The sequence below is a fragment of the Haliotis rubra genome, unplaced genomic scaffold (assembly GCF_003918875.1).
Source record: "Haliotis rubra isolate DU_JTF1 unplaced genomic scaffold, ASM391887v1 Scf244, whole genome shotgun sequence".
Lineage (NCBI taxonomy): Eukaryota > Metazoa > Mollusca > Gastropoda > Lepetellida > Haliotidae > Haliotis > Haliotis rubra.
The window spans coordinates 232488-248735 of NW_025766492.1; the positions used below are offsets into that span (position 1 = coordinate 232488).

At 43.9% G+C, this 16248-nt stretch overlaps 1 protein-coding gene across 1 annotated transcript; it reads right to left on the reverse strand.

Moving 5' to 3' along the window:
* Positions 1-14305: 14305 nt before the first annotated feature.
* Positions 14306-15061, reverse strand: LOC124278972 (saposin-like protein 11). Its single transcript, XM_046714762.1, has one exon. The coding sequence runs from the start codon at positions 15059-15061 to the stop codon at positions 14306-14308; it is 756 nt and encodes a 251-aa protein (XP_046570718.1).
* Positions 15062-16248: the final 1187 nt, after the last annotated feature.

Consider the following 16248-nt stretch of genomic DNA (forward strand, 5'->3'; position numbering starts at 1 on the left):
GGTCACGTGATAGCACGTGTGAGATGTACTAAGTGTCACGTGCAGGCTACTTCCGTTATCAGTGGTGGCGCGTGCGTAGAGCAGGTAAATATTTCATATCGCCTTAATTAAGTGGAATGAAGCTCTCGGAACCCCAGTAGGCACTCCCATATCTTACCATAATCCATTTCCACGGTCATACATCATAGTTCTTAAATTTTCAAGCTCCAGTTGTTAAACATTACGATGGGACACATTTGTGCAAAACGCCGCTATTCGCTGTGCCGAATTGCCTCCCTTAGGCGTGCCAGAAAACTATGATCGAGGGGTCAGATCCCAGATTCCAACTGAGTACGTTTCGAGGTTTGTCTGTACTAACCAGTGCACGTGCGTTTCACCAAACAGGTATACCTGCATCGGTTCAGGATTTCCAAAAACATCAAACCGACTCTCTCACTCATTCACTCATAATGTCTCATGATGTCAATCTGGTCCACTGTAAGTTACAGGATAGGATAATATTAGGAATGTTGTTTATGCGGTGTTAAGCAACAAACAACAACACGAGCATGTTCGTGCACTCATAGGATGAAGTAAGCGGGCAATATTGAAAAATTTTATTTATTTAACAAAGAGTGAGTGAGTTTGGTTTAACGCCGCTTTTAGCAATATTCCAGCAATATCACGCTGGGGAACACCAGAAATGGGCTTCACACATTGTACCCATGTGGGAAATCGAACCCGGGTCTTCGGCGTGACGAGCGAACGCTTTAACCACTAGGCTACCCCACCGCCCCTTTTAACAAAGAGGATAAAGAGACTATATTCTGTTGAACTGGACCAAACGGAAAGTGCTGATGAGAGTTTGTTTGCTCTACAGCACTGCACTGTAGAACATTCCACCAATATGACGTTATCTGTAAATATCAGAGTTGGGATTCGACAACCCAGCGACTGACATCATGAGCATCGATCTACGCAAATTATGATGCATATCGATTTGTTAAATGTTCAGGCGAAATATGTTAACTGCGCTTCATTTTAGGGAAATTGTTTCGTGAAAACAAACTCTCAAATGAAATCATTCTAAACAACCGACACACGTGACCTGTTGTTTAATGTTCCAAATATCTTCGAAATCAATCTCCATATCGCTAAATCTTCTGCAGCGAATTCCAGTTAAGAACCACTTGCCTCCGTCAGTTGCCTGGTCGAAATCTCCTTTTTCTGGCATTTTCTCGCGAGATCTCGTTGCTGTCTCTTCCAGCATAGTTTAATGACTTCAACTCGGTTGTGTATTTCTGCCGGTTTACTTCAACTGCCATGCTTTATCTGACTACCCATGCTGCCTGTCGTCAAACCCGGGGCAGTAACATTGGCAGTTCATTTTTTGTTGTATTTTATTGCAAGTTGATGCCTCGAATCACAGCAACGCCATCTCCACATGACGTGCCAATTACTTCAAGCGGGAATGATTGTGAACGGTACATGTCGTGTTTGGCAATCTAACAGTAATGTTACGGCGGCCGACGTCAAAACTGAGTTGACATTAAAACGGACCTGGGAATAAAACCTCCCGCATGGCTGAACAACGAACACTCAACCTATTGCGCTATCCTAATCGCTTCGTACCGATGAGCAAAACCGTGTGTCTAAATACCTCGAAGGACCGTGAAAAGTGATCATGGTAAACAATAAAACAGAAAATATGCAAAGAAACCTGTATTTCTCTTACAAAAACACAAAGTATGCAATAATCTCAATTTCCCGCAACAAAAACCATCACTAAAACACATCACAGGGACAACAAACCTACCCCCCTGTTGACTCTGTAGGGTAAAACCAGGGCACGATCGTAACCCTCCATGCTAATATCTTTCTCAGACCCTTCTATATCCTCCCCAGGTGAGGCTTAACGCTGAACTGCCCCTCCCCTCCTCCCTTGGGTGCATAACTGTTACTTCACTAATATGACCTGGATCAGGTTCCAACATTCTTGGCGTGTTTATAGTCACCCAGCAACAATTACTAATCTAAATTGAACAAACGATGCTTTTTGTGAAAGTATATGTTTGTGTGTGGATGATTTATCAAGTGTTTACGTTCCTTACATGGCTCCAGGGACGCATCTTAGTCATATACAACCATAAAATACGTCTAGCATTGCTGTAGATGAGTGACGATATTATGGTATAGTGCTTTGAACATTAGGCAACATCTCCATTAGGGAATTGTTCAAGAAGGATGAAGTTGAGCGATGAATGTGGAACTGGTTGAGAACATTATGTTTCTTCTGATATCAACACCTTTGTGAAGGTCAGGGTTTTCAGCAGCCCGTTCTTGTAAGAGTCGACTTACAGGATCGGATGGTCGTGCTCGCTGATTTGGTTAATGCATGTCATCGTATTCCAAATATATTTCATTTAAATAAATCTGGGCCTTCTTTGAGTTAAATTTTAGAAGTACAGTATTGATAAATTTTATGTATGGGTATCAATCTCTTTCATTTTGTGATTCCTGCTTGACAACGGTACAAGAATATGTAACGAAACGTCGCATTCACGAAATAAATGAAGGTGTTATCCATAAAGTTTGTTAATATTGTATTTCTGTGCCTGTCAAATATAGGTTATGATAATAGTTATTGCACTTGCATTAGGGTACGACTGTCTCAGCTGACTGCAGATGTTTCTGAAGACACTGTGACGGTTGTGCTCCGTTTCTGAAGCCTCTGTGACGGTTGTGCTCCGTTTCTGAAGACACTGTGACGTTTGTGCTGTTGACTGTGACGTTTGTGCTCCGTTTCTGAAGACACTGTGTGGCGGTTGTGTTCCGTTTCTGAAGACAGACATGTGACGGTTGTGCTCCGTTTCTGAAGAGAATGTGACGGTTGTGCTCCGTTTCTGAAGACACTGTGACGGTTGTGCTCCGTTTCTGAAGACACTGTGACGGTTGTGCTCCGTTTCTGAAGACACTGTGACGGTTGTGCTCCGTTTCTGAAGACACTGTGACGGTTGTGCTCCGTTTCTGAAGACACTGTGACGGTTGTGCTCCGTTTCTGAAGAATGTGACGTTTGTGCTCCGTGACGTGTTGTGTTGACGTTTGTGCTCCGTTTCTGAAGAGAATGCTCCGTTTCTGAATGTGACGTTGTGCTGTTTTGACGACACCGTTTCTGAAGACGTTTGTGTTCCGTTTCTGGCGGTGACGGTTGTGTTCCGTTTCTGAAGAGAATGTGAAGACGTTCCGTTTCTGAAGAGAATGTGCGGTTGTGCTCCGTTTCTGAAGACTGCACTGCTCCGTTTCTGACTCTATGGAGGAAACGTCCTGTTTCTGAAGACAACGTGACAGAAGTTCCCCGTTTCTGAAGACAGCGAGAGAGGTTTGAGGTTTCAGAAAGCGGGACATGTTTCCCGTTTCAGTTTGTGGAAGTGGAAATGTCCTGTGTCTAAGACCAACTCCAAGATCCATTCTAGAGACAAGCAATGGAGACGTCAAGAACTGTTTCCCCTTCCCCAGCACCTAACAGTGGGCATTAATATGCTTCCGTTGGTTTTATGGCCACATAACGGTGATGAGACGACCGATATTCCGTCCGGACCGTTAAACCAGGTAACATCAACAACATCTAACATCATCTAACATCCCCTAACATCAACACTTTGGTGTATTGTGAATGGCTAGTCTGTAGGCGCACTGAGGCGACGAGTGGTCTCGATGGCAAATTCATTATAAGAATATCATAATAAGGCTTGGTGTTCTCGCCCTTACGAGTTATTCATGGCCATTTTATATCAAGCAGATTAAGACGCTTTCAGAGATATAGATCCGTGTTTTAATGCTACCCAAGGCTCCATGAAAAGAATAATATAAAAGATGTGTGATGCTTTCAGTGTTTAGACACGATCGTATCCGCCTCGCACAGACAAAGAGAAAAGCACATCTTCACTTAAAGGCAAAGTGTACACTTTAACAGATGTGCGGGCTTGTTTATCCAGCCCATGAACCCGAAACTGTAACACGTGTTTAGATAACACCACTGGGCGCGTTGAGTCCGTTATATATACCCTTCATCTGAACCAAAAACCTTTTTATATTTTATCTGAATGGGTCAAAAGGAGTAGGAATGTGACTGGGGGTTGCGTAGCACTGACTATCGCTGACCTAGCATCATTTCAAGGTCACATGATTCTCAAGAGAGCTGACGTTCAATAACAACAACCCAACAAGGGATGCAATCAGATTTTTTTCTCGTTAGAAACTCGTGTTGATGGGTAAGCAAAGCTAAACCGCAGTTTCGCATTCAGTCTTGAAACCTGAAATGCAAGCTGAGCTGGGTCTCGTATCAAAAGTAGATTGTTCGGCGCATATAGATGCGGTAACCAGCTTAAAGAAGTGTGTTATATACGTAAACCAATCTAGCAAGGTCACAGTTTTGTATTTCGAGGTGTTAAACTACATCTTATTTACGTAAGAAAAGCTAGCGGGACAGTAGTTTCGCATACCGTTATGTTGTTGAAAACCATCGCTTGAAGGATCAGCCAAGTGGAATGGCAGCGAGTCAGTGTATTAACAGTTCGCCTTGAAGAAAGGTTGATGTCATACAGGTATTTGCAACCAGATATATCTGTCGGAATCGGTTTCACCGGAAATAGGCAGTTTCTTTGAACTTTCGAAAACATTTAACATTTTTTCCTGAAGTTTCGTCTCACTTACAAGATCACCTTTGATCAGGTGTGTTTTACAACTCTCCGTCCTGACATTAGATACAAAGGAGATGCCCCTGGTGTTATGGCTGAGGTCTTAATGTGCGTGGGTGAGTGAGTGTGTTGGGTTTAACGCCGCATTGAACAGCATCCACGTTATATCATAGTGTGTCAGATTAGTGAGTGAGTTTAGTTTTACGCCGCACTCAACATTATCCCAGCTATATGGCAGCGGTCTGTAAATAATCGAGTCTGGACCAGACAATCCAGTGATCCACAGCATCAGCATCAATCTATGCAATTGGGATACGATGACATGTGTCAACCAAGTCAGCGAGCCTGATCCCCCGATCCCGTTTGTCTCCTCTTATGACAAGCATGGGTTACTAAAGATTCATTCTAACCCGGATCTTCACGGGTCGTGTGTCAGATTAATAACGGGTAACGCTGAAGTGATGCGGGTGTTAGACTTCGGCCAAACCTATGAGCACTGGCATGGAGCTGACAAGAAACTGGACAGGATTTGAGATCGTGATAATTGCAACACCTATGTGAATTAAGGCGATTCAGACGGGCCGGTGCTTCACTATGTAGTAAAGGTAGTTGGGTAGAGTGAGTGAGTATTTTTTTACGCCGCTTTTAGCAATATTTCAGACGATATCAGGGCGGGGTAAAGGTAGAAGCAGACGTATAGTAGAGTAGTAGTAGTAGTAGTAGTAGTACGGTAGCAGCAGAAGCAGCAGCAGCGGAAGCAGTAGTAGTAGCAGTAGGAGGAGGAGAAGGGTAGAGGAGAAAGAAAGATGTCGTGAACAGATTTCGAGCCGACATGTCGTTTTTCATAATGTGTTTTCACCTATGGCGGTAGCAATACTCCATTAAACCCACAATTCTGAAAACACTTGTTTATCCCAATTGAACATTCTTTAAAGCAGCGTAAAACATTTGTCAATGACTCTCTCTCTGTTCCCACCACGACGCAAAGGTCAATACAAGTCGGCCATTGTATCCTTGTACAGGTAGTGTCCTCACACTCGTCTACTCAGGAGCAGGGCTGTGAACGACACCCATTGTGTCCATGTATAGTTAAACTCCTCCACACTGCCATACACCACACGTGAATCATAGCTTCTGTTCTCCGCACACAAAACACCTTCTACTTTCATGCTAAAAACGATCTGGAATTGTAAATTTGCGAGAGTGTAAAACTCATTTACATATGCTACGCTGTGTGGAGTTCCACACCTCACAGCGACCCCTACCTTCACGATGACGGCAACGCCAGCGCGTGAGCAGCGCGCGCATATACGCCAAAATGAGTGATGTGTTGACAGGACTAATATCTTGAATTCCATCTCTTGCCGAGCAATGTTCAACATTAAACCTCATTTCAAATGAAGCCTTCATTCATGTCCAATCCGACCGCACTACCTCCTATTGAGAGTGTGAAAGATTTAGGGTGAATCTTCAAAGGTTTTATCCTTCTTTGACTGTAAAGATAAGACAACCATTTTACTCCCAGGCGAAATCAAAATACGCCAAATGCATTAAGCAAGATGCTGATGATGAATGCGCTGCTTTTTAAAGTTTGCCCCATTTCGGAAAGTGCGTTTTTTTCTCTAAACTTTCTTTTAGTTAAGATCCTACAATCCATTTCATCAGTGGTATTTCGGTGCTGTTTTTTTTGTCAAGTTTTGCCTCGCTATCGCATACTAAGTACACTGTGTAAATGAGTCATAGCGCACCATAGTTCACAGACCTGCTCAAGGAGATGTGTTTTTGCCACCTAACTTTCCAGTTGCGAGAACATACCTGAAATTTCTTCCACGATGATAAACCGACAACATTTCATCGGCAGTTAGTGAACGTATTTATGTACTTGGTTTGTTATTAATTGACGGAAGTTCGCTTCTTGAATGTTTAAACTGCTCTATGGTATTTCGGCAGAGAAACATTGACAAGGAGAGACGTTCTTCAAAACTGGAATTTCCAACAGGTGCATTGATACAGGGCTATGGATACGTGTTATGTTTGGACTGGGCGCTTGTCTATATACAGGAGTGTTGTGTTTGGACTGGGTGCTGGTCTATAGACTTATATAGAATAAGTATGTTTGTCAGAAACAATGACTCGGCGACAGGATGATGAACGACTGTAGAGTATTTCAAGAAAACAAAACTATTCGATCAGGTGACTTTGCCAGACGTGCAACATTCCACCGTGCTGATTTCGCCATGTGTGGTGTGTTTTGTGCCAACTGTGTCCGTATAGACTGGCTGGGTGGACGAAACCTAGTTTATCCCTACCTCTCTAATTCAAAAACCTCATTTGACGTTCCGACTGAAAGGAACCGACTCCGTATTCAAACAATTAACATAACAATTCGTTTATCTGGGTAGGTGATCACGGTTCCGATATGGTATGCACATAGTTCATATAAAGCGTCTTCACAAAGTTTGCACAAATCGTACGCTGAAGCTTGAAAACCTATACATGTACTTATTTCATGGAATGACGTATGGAGTATCTTTGAAGAGAGCTTCAGTTTTTAAAATGCGGTGTAAGCTAAATGTTTGATAGCCATGCGGTTCTTAAAAGTTACCCCATCGTCAGAATACACGGCTGTACGGAGCTAAAAGGCTCGGGAAGAACAGCTAGGGAATTGTTCCTCACGGACCCATGGGTAGCGGCTCCTGGTGCAGCTAAGGGATGTAATTCTGCATTTTGCCTTGTTCAGTCTGAGACTATTAGCCATTTGAATTGTTGGTGTTCCATGGCTAGATGCAGTCTAAACTAACGCTCAGTCTCTGAATATATATGATATTGATATAAACAAATAATTCCTTTTTAATTGAAAAGGAGCCCGAGTGAGATGCGGAAATGTAAACCTCATTTAGGGCGTTAGTATTGCAGGGTTGGGTGGAAGGAACAGAAATGTGTTTCAGGGACTGTAAGACAGTACCCCTCCTCCCGCGCCCCCAACCCTCTCCTCCCGTTCACCCAACCCCTCTTCCTCACCGTCTTCTCCATCCCTTTTCCCTCGTCCCCACCCCGCTCCTCTGACGTACCTTCTTCCTCGCGTCACAAATCAATCCAACTAATTCATAAACAGAGCCAATTACCCCCCAAAGGAAAGACAGGCAGTTATTTATGAATATCACCGTACTTCGCTCAAATCAGCACATCTAATTCTGACGCTATTAACTTTAGATCAATGGAGTTTCACAGCTGGAAGGCCTGGTTCCTATGCTGAACCGCTCTGCAAATAGTCCACACTCTTCTAAAGATTTACATCACTAATTTGCTTTGGAACAATCAATTTTTAAAATTTCACACAAGTGGCCCCCGATCTGTTTCATCTGAACCGTTAACATGATAACCTCATTTCCTGGCGACTATATACAGCGACCGCCTGTTAATCCGGACCATATCCCCCGAAGCGAAATCGTCATGTTTAATATTTGTTTTGAGAATATCAAATCATTTCAGAGTAATGTATGTTCACAGATATGCACCTGGAAATATGTTAAGCTCCACTACTTATTTGTTTCAATGCACCCTGAATTTCCGGGTTTCTGTCGAACGCAGAACCCCTCTGTAGTATAATAGTTCGAGCGTATGATCGGAGAACGGAACGTGGTTCGATCCCCGATCGCGTCTTACCAGATGTTAGACCATGGTGTTGGGGCGGTGGGGTAGCCTAGTGGTTAAAGCGTTCGCTCGTCACGCCGGCCCGGGCTCGATTCCCACATGGGTACAATGTGTGAAGCCCATTTCTGGTGTCCCCCGCCGTGATATTGCTGGAATACTGCTAAAGACGGCGTAAAACCACACTCAGTCAGTCAGTCAGTAGAACATGGTGCTTATTGTTACCCTGGCTGGCGCTTAGCTCTACGAGGATGAGACTACGGCTGGTCGGCTCGGAGTCTGTTCACTGTGTGGCCAATTTCTGGTGTCCCCTGCTGTGATATTGCTGGAATATTGCTGAAAGCGGCGTAAAACCATACTCACTCACTCACTCACTCACTGTGACTGAGTATCGTTGAGGACAGGCACCATAAACCCGGCATTAGTTTGGACGACAAACACATACAATCACACACGTCACTGTATATCTGCAATGTTCATGAATATATTCCACACAAACAACCATAGCAGACTCAAGCTCACATATTCACAGCGAAATACATTGTATATCGGAAATTAACTTGAACGCGTTACTAAACCACATTGCACGCTCACATACCCATACATGGGCGGATCCAGGAATTTTGAAAAAGGGAGGGGGAGGGCAGGGGTTCTAACCCCCTGAACCCCCCATTGGTTCCGCCAACGCAAAAAAATCTTCAATGTGGTCTTAAGGCATTTTCAAAAGGGGTTGGGGGGGTCGAACCCCCTGAACCCTCCTCTGGATCCGCCAATGCCATACACACGCTCAAACACACACACACACACAGACGCGCGCGCGCACGCACGCACGCACACACACACACACACACACACACTGCGCACACTGATACATATAGACACACGCTCTACACACACTACACAGGCAAGATACACACACTCTACACAAAGATACATGTACCCAAACACACAGCCACACACACACAGGCACATACTATCACACACACTATGGGACATACATATTCACAAATGCCACCTATATCATGTTGATAACATCTAACTGACATGTTGGACGACTGACGCCGAGTGTTTCAGCAGATGGTCGCCCACGCTGACTCATGTGATACAGAGAAGCAGGTGATGCATCTGGAGTGGAGTGATGATCAGGATGGATCAGTTGCAAAACATTTAATTGCATTTCGTTCTATATTTCAATATGGGTCTGCTAGTATGTATACAAAATAAATATGTTCGGTCAGAAAATTAACACATGATCAGATTTCAAAACCTATTTTAAGTGGAAATATGCAGCACGCGGGGTTTTCATCAGATGCACGTAAATGCTGTTGCCACACTAATCCTCCCGAGGAAACGTCTCCACTACAAGGTTCCAGGGTATTCGAACTGACGGAGGGACAGACTGATTTAGTCGAAGTGTTTTCAAATTTCGACCAAGCCAACAATTGTTGTCGTATTTTCTTCGTTTCGTGATGTTGATGAAATATTACAAAAACGGCGTAAAACAATACTCAGTGGCTACGGGTCGGATCCTAGTCAATGTAAACCATGACACCAGGTCGAGAACACCAGGATGCTCTTCCTTAATTTACGATGCCCGGCGTAGAAGGAGACAAAATCGACCAATGGTTTTCGTTAAATGTAGGTCATGAAACCCTGACTGTGTGGCCAGTGCTCATGACATCAGCCACTGGTTTGCTAGTTTACATGCTGTCATCTGGTAGATGAGTTATTAATGAATGTGCGTTAGATATTTGCAAAAATATGGTATTGCAGTGTCTGTTTTAAAACAAGGTGTTAATGTATTGGGTACGGTTTACTGCATAACATGACGTAGACCAGAATTAAATTTCTGTAACTTTACGATAAATACGTCACTTTACACAGGGGTGGTTGGGTGGTAAGGCGTTCGCTCGTCACGCCGAAGTTCGATTTCCCACGATACTATGTGTGAAGCCTATTTGTGAATATGTCCTGAATATGTATGGCCATGATATGATATAATAGCTAAGAGCACGGTAAAATCTCATTCACTCAGCACAGTTCTGGTAGAGATTTTCAATATTCACTTTACACCTACGTAAGATTCAAATCCCCATAATAGAAACTGCGATAAAATTATTTTTTAAATAAAAGTATGTACATGTATTACAATCCTGGTGCATTTCAGTAACACGCCCCCTCCACGTGAACGTAACATGACGTCATAAATCACCTCATGACGACAAATATATCCGAATCTCGCTCCGCTGGTGAAAAGTCTCGCAAGCTTTATGACCGCAACAGACGGGGACAACCAGGGCGTGAACAGTAAAATGAGCAAAGTCGAAAAAAACTTTCGATTTTTCTGACACCGTTACCCAATTGGCGGATACGGTTACGAGCAAACCCCTCGTCTGGTTGACTGGAATCCAGGAGTTTGGCGAACTCGAACGTATCACGACTCGGCTAAACACACAAACATACTCCCGAGATGCCATGGCGTTTAAGTAATATTTTGAAATTCGATCCATCATATTTTGGAAATCTGGCAAATCTGTTCTTTTAAGTTATTTTGAAAACGTAAACAGTTTTATGAGGTATAAATGCATTCTGACGCGAGGGGGTTAGCGGATCTGAGAGTATATTACCCTTGAACGCCGGCGCTGCGATAGCTGATGCAGATAGGGAGGAGTAGGGATGCTATTATGTACCATTGTCTTCTCCTATAATGCTTATGGTGACATATATCTGCCTGTAGAAACAATACAAACTAATGGAGCTCGTCTAACGATGCCTGCACCCAATAATGAAGTGTATGTTTTGCAGTTTTAACAACCGTCACTGCGCTTGACTGCACGTTGTAGAAAGGCGGAACCAGTCAAACAGTACGTTCTCCCCATCACGTCTTAAACTCTAGCGTAATAATGAGGTTATCGTTAATCTACGACTACCCGTACTCCACTACTCTCTTAGCACTGCGGTCGTTTTAAATCTGCACTACCCACGCCCTGTGATCTCTTGAACGCTACGACTATTCAAAATTTATGTCTCTCATACTGAACATTTTCCAAACATTCGACAGTCCTAGAATCACGATTTTAGGTTTACAATTATCCTGCCTCTAAAAGCTATTCGAATTTTCCGACTATCCTGACACTGCGATCTTTCACAATTTCCTACTATCCCAGTTCTGTGAACTTTTGAATTATTTGACAATCTTCACCCATCGCTGTTTCGAAATCTTTTATTATTCCAGCACTACAATCTTTCGAACTCTGCAGCTATTCGATTTCTGCGACTATCCTAGCTCTGACCTTTTACATTCTTTAACTTTCGAACTCTGTTACAATCCAAACTCTACGACTATCCTATCAACGGGATCTATTGCATCCTGTGACTATTTAAACTCTACGACTATCCCAGTTCTTCGATCTTTCCAACTCTACCGACTATCCCAGTTCTTCGATCTTTCCAACTCTACCGACTATTCGAACTCTTCGACTTTTCAAGCTCGCGATCCATAACTTATTTTACTTGCGATCTATATTTTGACTATCAATATATACACCTATTTTTGCTTTAGGGCTATCGTGTCTCCTACAAATTTCTTCGACTTTTTAAATTCTGCGAATTTTGCAATTCTAGGACTATCCTAGACTAATGGATAGTCTCTGAAACTATATAATTTTGATAGTAACATATAAGCCCATTTAAATTGAAAAGGAGCCCCAGGGAGACCAGAGATTCCTGGGGAAATCTAGACTTGCTTCATTTAGGGCTTTAGCACTGCAGAGAGGGCTTGGCAGTAGGGAAAATAATGTGGTTCAGGGACTGTGAGACAGACTAGGACTATCCCAGCGCAGCACTTTGTTGAAAACACAACTATCCAAACCTAACAGCCCCCATAACTCCGACACTTGTAGGGAGACATGGTAGATCTACAGCTGTGTCAGCTGCCGCACGCCTTGTGAAATGGGCTCCAGCAATTAGCAGGAGGGTTGGTCCGGCCAGTTATACCATGTCCAGATATTATTTACTGTGCGGTGGCTATTTAGCTAATTAAAGCAGTTAAGCCATGCTGATATTGCCGACAGCTGTGGCAGGTTAAACTGTTTGGCATTATACATCAAGAATAAAGAAAAAGGAGTTTCATTGCAAGGTACTAAAATAGAACTTCCACTCACTAATTCACTCACCCGAAGATGCAGTCATCATCCACCCATCTATTCATCTAAACATCCATTCACTCACTCACTCAACCTCCCAAACATCCACTCTCTCAACTAAACATTCACTCACCTACCCGCTCTCTAACCGATCCAATCAACTCACTCACTCAGTCGCCCACCCACTTACTGACTCAACTATTCAAGCATTCACTCACTCACTCATCTATTCAACCACCCACCCATTCATTCACCCACCCTCCATCCAATTATTCACTCAACTATTCAAGCATCCATATTCTCGCAACTATACATCCACCCATCCACTCACTCACTCAACTATTCACCTATTTTCACTCAAACACCTTTTCACTCAGCTATTCGTCTGTTCACTCACTCACTCATCTAAACACAGTCTCACAGCTCAGTTAGTGTACATGGGAAGCTTCCAACCATCTTTTACTCTCTTTTTCAAGGAATATGAGAAAGCAACAAAGCTCGATAGCCCGTGCATTGTGCAGCTGTAATCAGGTGGAACAAATGTGCAAGTGACTGATGTACTCATCTCTTCTCCTTCTCAAAAGATCATCCCGGGTCAGTTGGTTCTTGGATTTCGGATCTGACGGAGTTATAAGACAGCAGCACGGCATGAAGGAATGCTGAAGCCATCCTTGCCATGTTTTCCTGTTTCCGCTGCGCGTGTTACTGACCATGCTCAACTGACCCTGCCTCTCGACCATGCATCTCACCCCCTCTTTCTGTCTGCCCCTCCCCCGTAACCCTCATGTTGTGAACCGCAGCACAAGCGGCAGCAGCAACACCACGTCGGGGTTAGAATTCGTTCTCCCTCATCTTGACCTTGTCTCGACCTTGCGTCTCACCACTCTATTTGTCCTCCTTCAACGTACACCTCAATCCCAATCAACACACGCACACGCACACACACACGCGCGCGCGCACGTAGATAAACACACGCGCATATACTATGAGTGAGTGGATTTAGTTTTACGCCGCACTCAGCAATATTCCAGCTTTATGGAGGCGGTCTGTAAATAATCGAGTCTGAACCAGACAATACAGTGATCAACAGCATGAACACACACAATGGCTCCTGGAAAAAAGGAATGACTCCTAGAGAAAAGGAAACCTGGTTAAACTATTTAATTCACATTATGTCGATAACTCGGTCAACATCAATAGACACACTACCAAAGAGTAATTTAGAGGACAACCAAGTTAGCGTTCCTGACCACCTGATCCTGCTCTCTCCCAGAATATAGTCTGAAGGTCAAACACAAGTATTGGAGGTTGAGATGATTGAGCAAGCCTAGATTGTCTAAGCTCTGGGAAGTTGCGAATTACTGCTGCTGTTGGATTGTCTATATTTAGGATTTTTGTTGTTGTACATTAAAGTATATTCGTGGGACTAAATTTCCTTCTACCTGATCCCGTTAGTCGCCCTTTACTGAGCATGGTTTGCTGCAGAAAATTCACGGGGTATCCGGCCCTTAGTGGAACATATCTCGTTCCATATTACACCTTTACTACGTAGATCAAGTACAAGTTGGGCGCATATTGTGGCACTACGTAGATCATGTACAAGTTGGGCGCATATTGTGGCACTACGTAGATCATGTACAAGTTGGGCGCATATTGTGGCACTACGTAGATCATGTACAAGTTGGGCGCATATTGTGGCACAACGTAGATCATGTACAAGTTGGGCGCATATTGTGGCACTACGTAGACGTAGATCATGTACAAGTTGGGCGCATATTGTGGCACTACGTAGATCTACGTAGATCAAGTTGGGCGCATATTGTGGCACTAAGTTACAAGTTGGGCGCATATTGTGGCACTACGTAGATCATGTACAAGTTTGGCACTACGTAGATCATGTACAAGTTGGGCGCATATTGTGGCACTACGTAGATCATGTACAAGTTGGGCGCATATTGTGGCACTACGTAGATCATGTACAAGTTGGGCGCATATTGTGGCACTACGTAGATCATGTACAAGTTGGGCGCATATTGTGGCACTACGTAGATCATGTACAAGTTGGGCGCATATTGTGGCACTACGTAGATCATGTACAAGTTGGGCGCATATTGTGGCACTACGTAGATCATGTACAAGTTGGGCGCATATTGTGGCACTACGTAGATCAAGTACAAGTTGGGCGCATATTGTGGCACTACGTAGATCATGTACAAGTTGGGCGCATATTGTGGCACTACGTAGATCATGTACAAGTTGGGCGCATATTGTGGCACAATGTAGATCATGTACAAGTTTGGCACTACGTAGATCATGTACAAGTTGGGCGCATATTGTGGCACTACGTAGATCATGTACAAGTTGGGCGCATATTGTGGCACTACGTAGATCATGTACAAGTTGGGCGCATATTGTGGCACTACGTAGATCATGTACAAGTTGGGCGCATATTGTGGCACAACGTAGATCATGTACAAGTTTGGCGCATATTGTGGCACTACGTAGATCATGTACAAGTTGGGCGCATATTGTGGCACTACGTAGATCAAGTACAAGTTGGGCGCATATTGTTGCACTACGTAGATCATGTAAACGTTGGGCGCATATTGTGGCACTACGTAGATCATGTAAATGTTGGATGCACTACCATCAAGACAGATATTACCCCCCTCCTCACCTCCCTGATGACAATCGGATGAGGAACGCTGACCGAATGCCCATCAGCCAGGTCATTTGAGATGACCGATCTGGGCTCAGCTGCCGCGTCAGCTGTTCATCTGGTCAGCACACGCCCAGCATACCTTCAGCCTCAATTACCGCCAGCAGCTACACTTGGAGGTGAGGTGATACAATCAAGGTCGGAGGAGGTGATGCTGCGGTATGTCCACCTGTGTCCACATCGGACCATTGTATATTTCCTCATTGACTGTATGTAGATATAATGTTCTATGTTCTCCTGAAATCACAATAAAACCCAACGAATTGCAATTTTTCTCGCGTTGGTGCGTTTCCCCTTTCTGTACTTCTGTTTTGAGTTTGTTGGTATTCTGGTCTCACAGTCCTAGCCCCTCCTTGCAATGCTAAAGCCCTAAACGAAGTAAGTCTAGATTTCCTCAGGTTCAGCGTTAGTCTAGCGAACATACCTGTGTGTATATATGTGTGTGTGTGTGTGTGTGCGTGCGTGCGTGCCCGCGTGTGCGTGCGTGTGCGTGTGCGCGTGCGCGCGTGCGAGTGTGTGAACGTGTGTGCGTGTGTTTGTGAGTGTGAGCGTGTGCGTGTGATTGTGTGTGTGCGCGCGCGCGTGTGCGTGTGTGTGCGTGTGTTTGGTAGACATCAATATCACTCGGGGGTTGTACATGTACTCCAATGCTAAGCATCACAAACAAGCATCTATGCCATAAAACCAGAAGCACAGACTGACGTGCAGTATTTAGAAAATAAACCCGGTGCTAGAGGCAACATATCCGAGGTGGGCGGCGCTAATAGCGGGATGAGGAGGTGTACACATCGAGATGTGCAAACTCATTTATCATCATGTACAAATCAGGCATGGTACTGGGATCATCTAATAATGCACATTAAAGTATGATCGCTGTAATATAGACCATCCACAACACAACGTCTGTGCAGACTTTTAGCTTCTGCTAAATTAGAATTTGGTCGGAGGAAGAATTGGAACTGAAATATGAAAGCAAAATAAACACAGGACCTTCGTGGCGAAACATATTTTAAATACTTTGTCAACCGATTGTTATGACGCCTACTTTAGCAATAG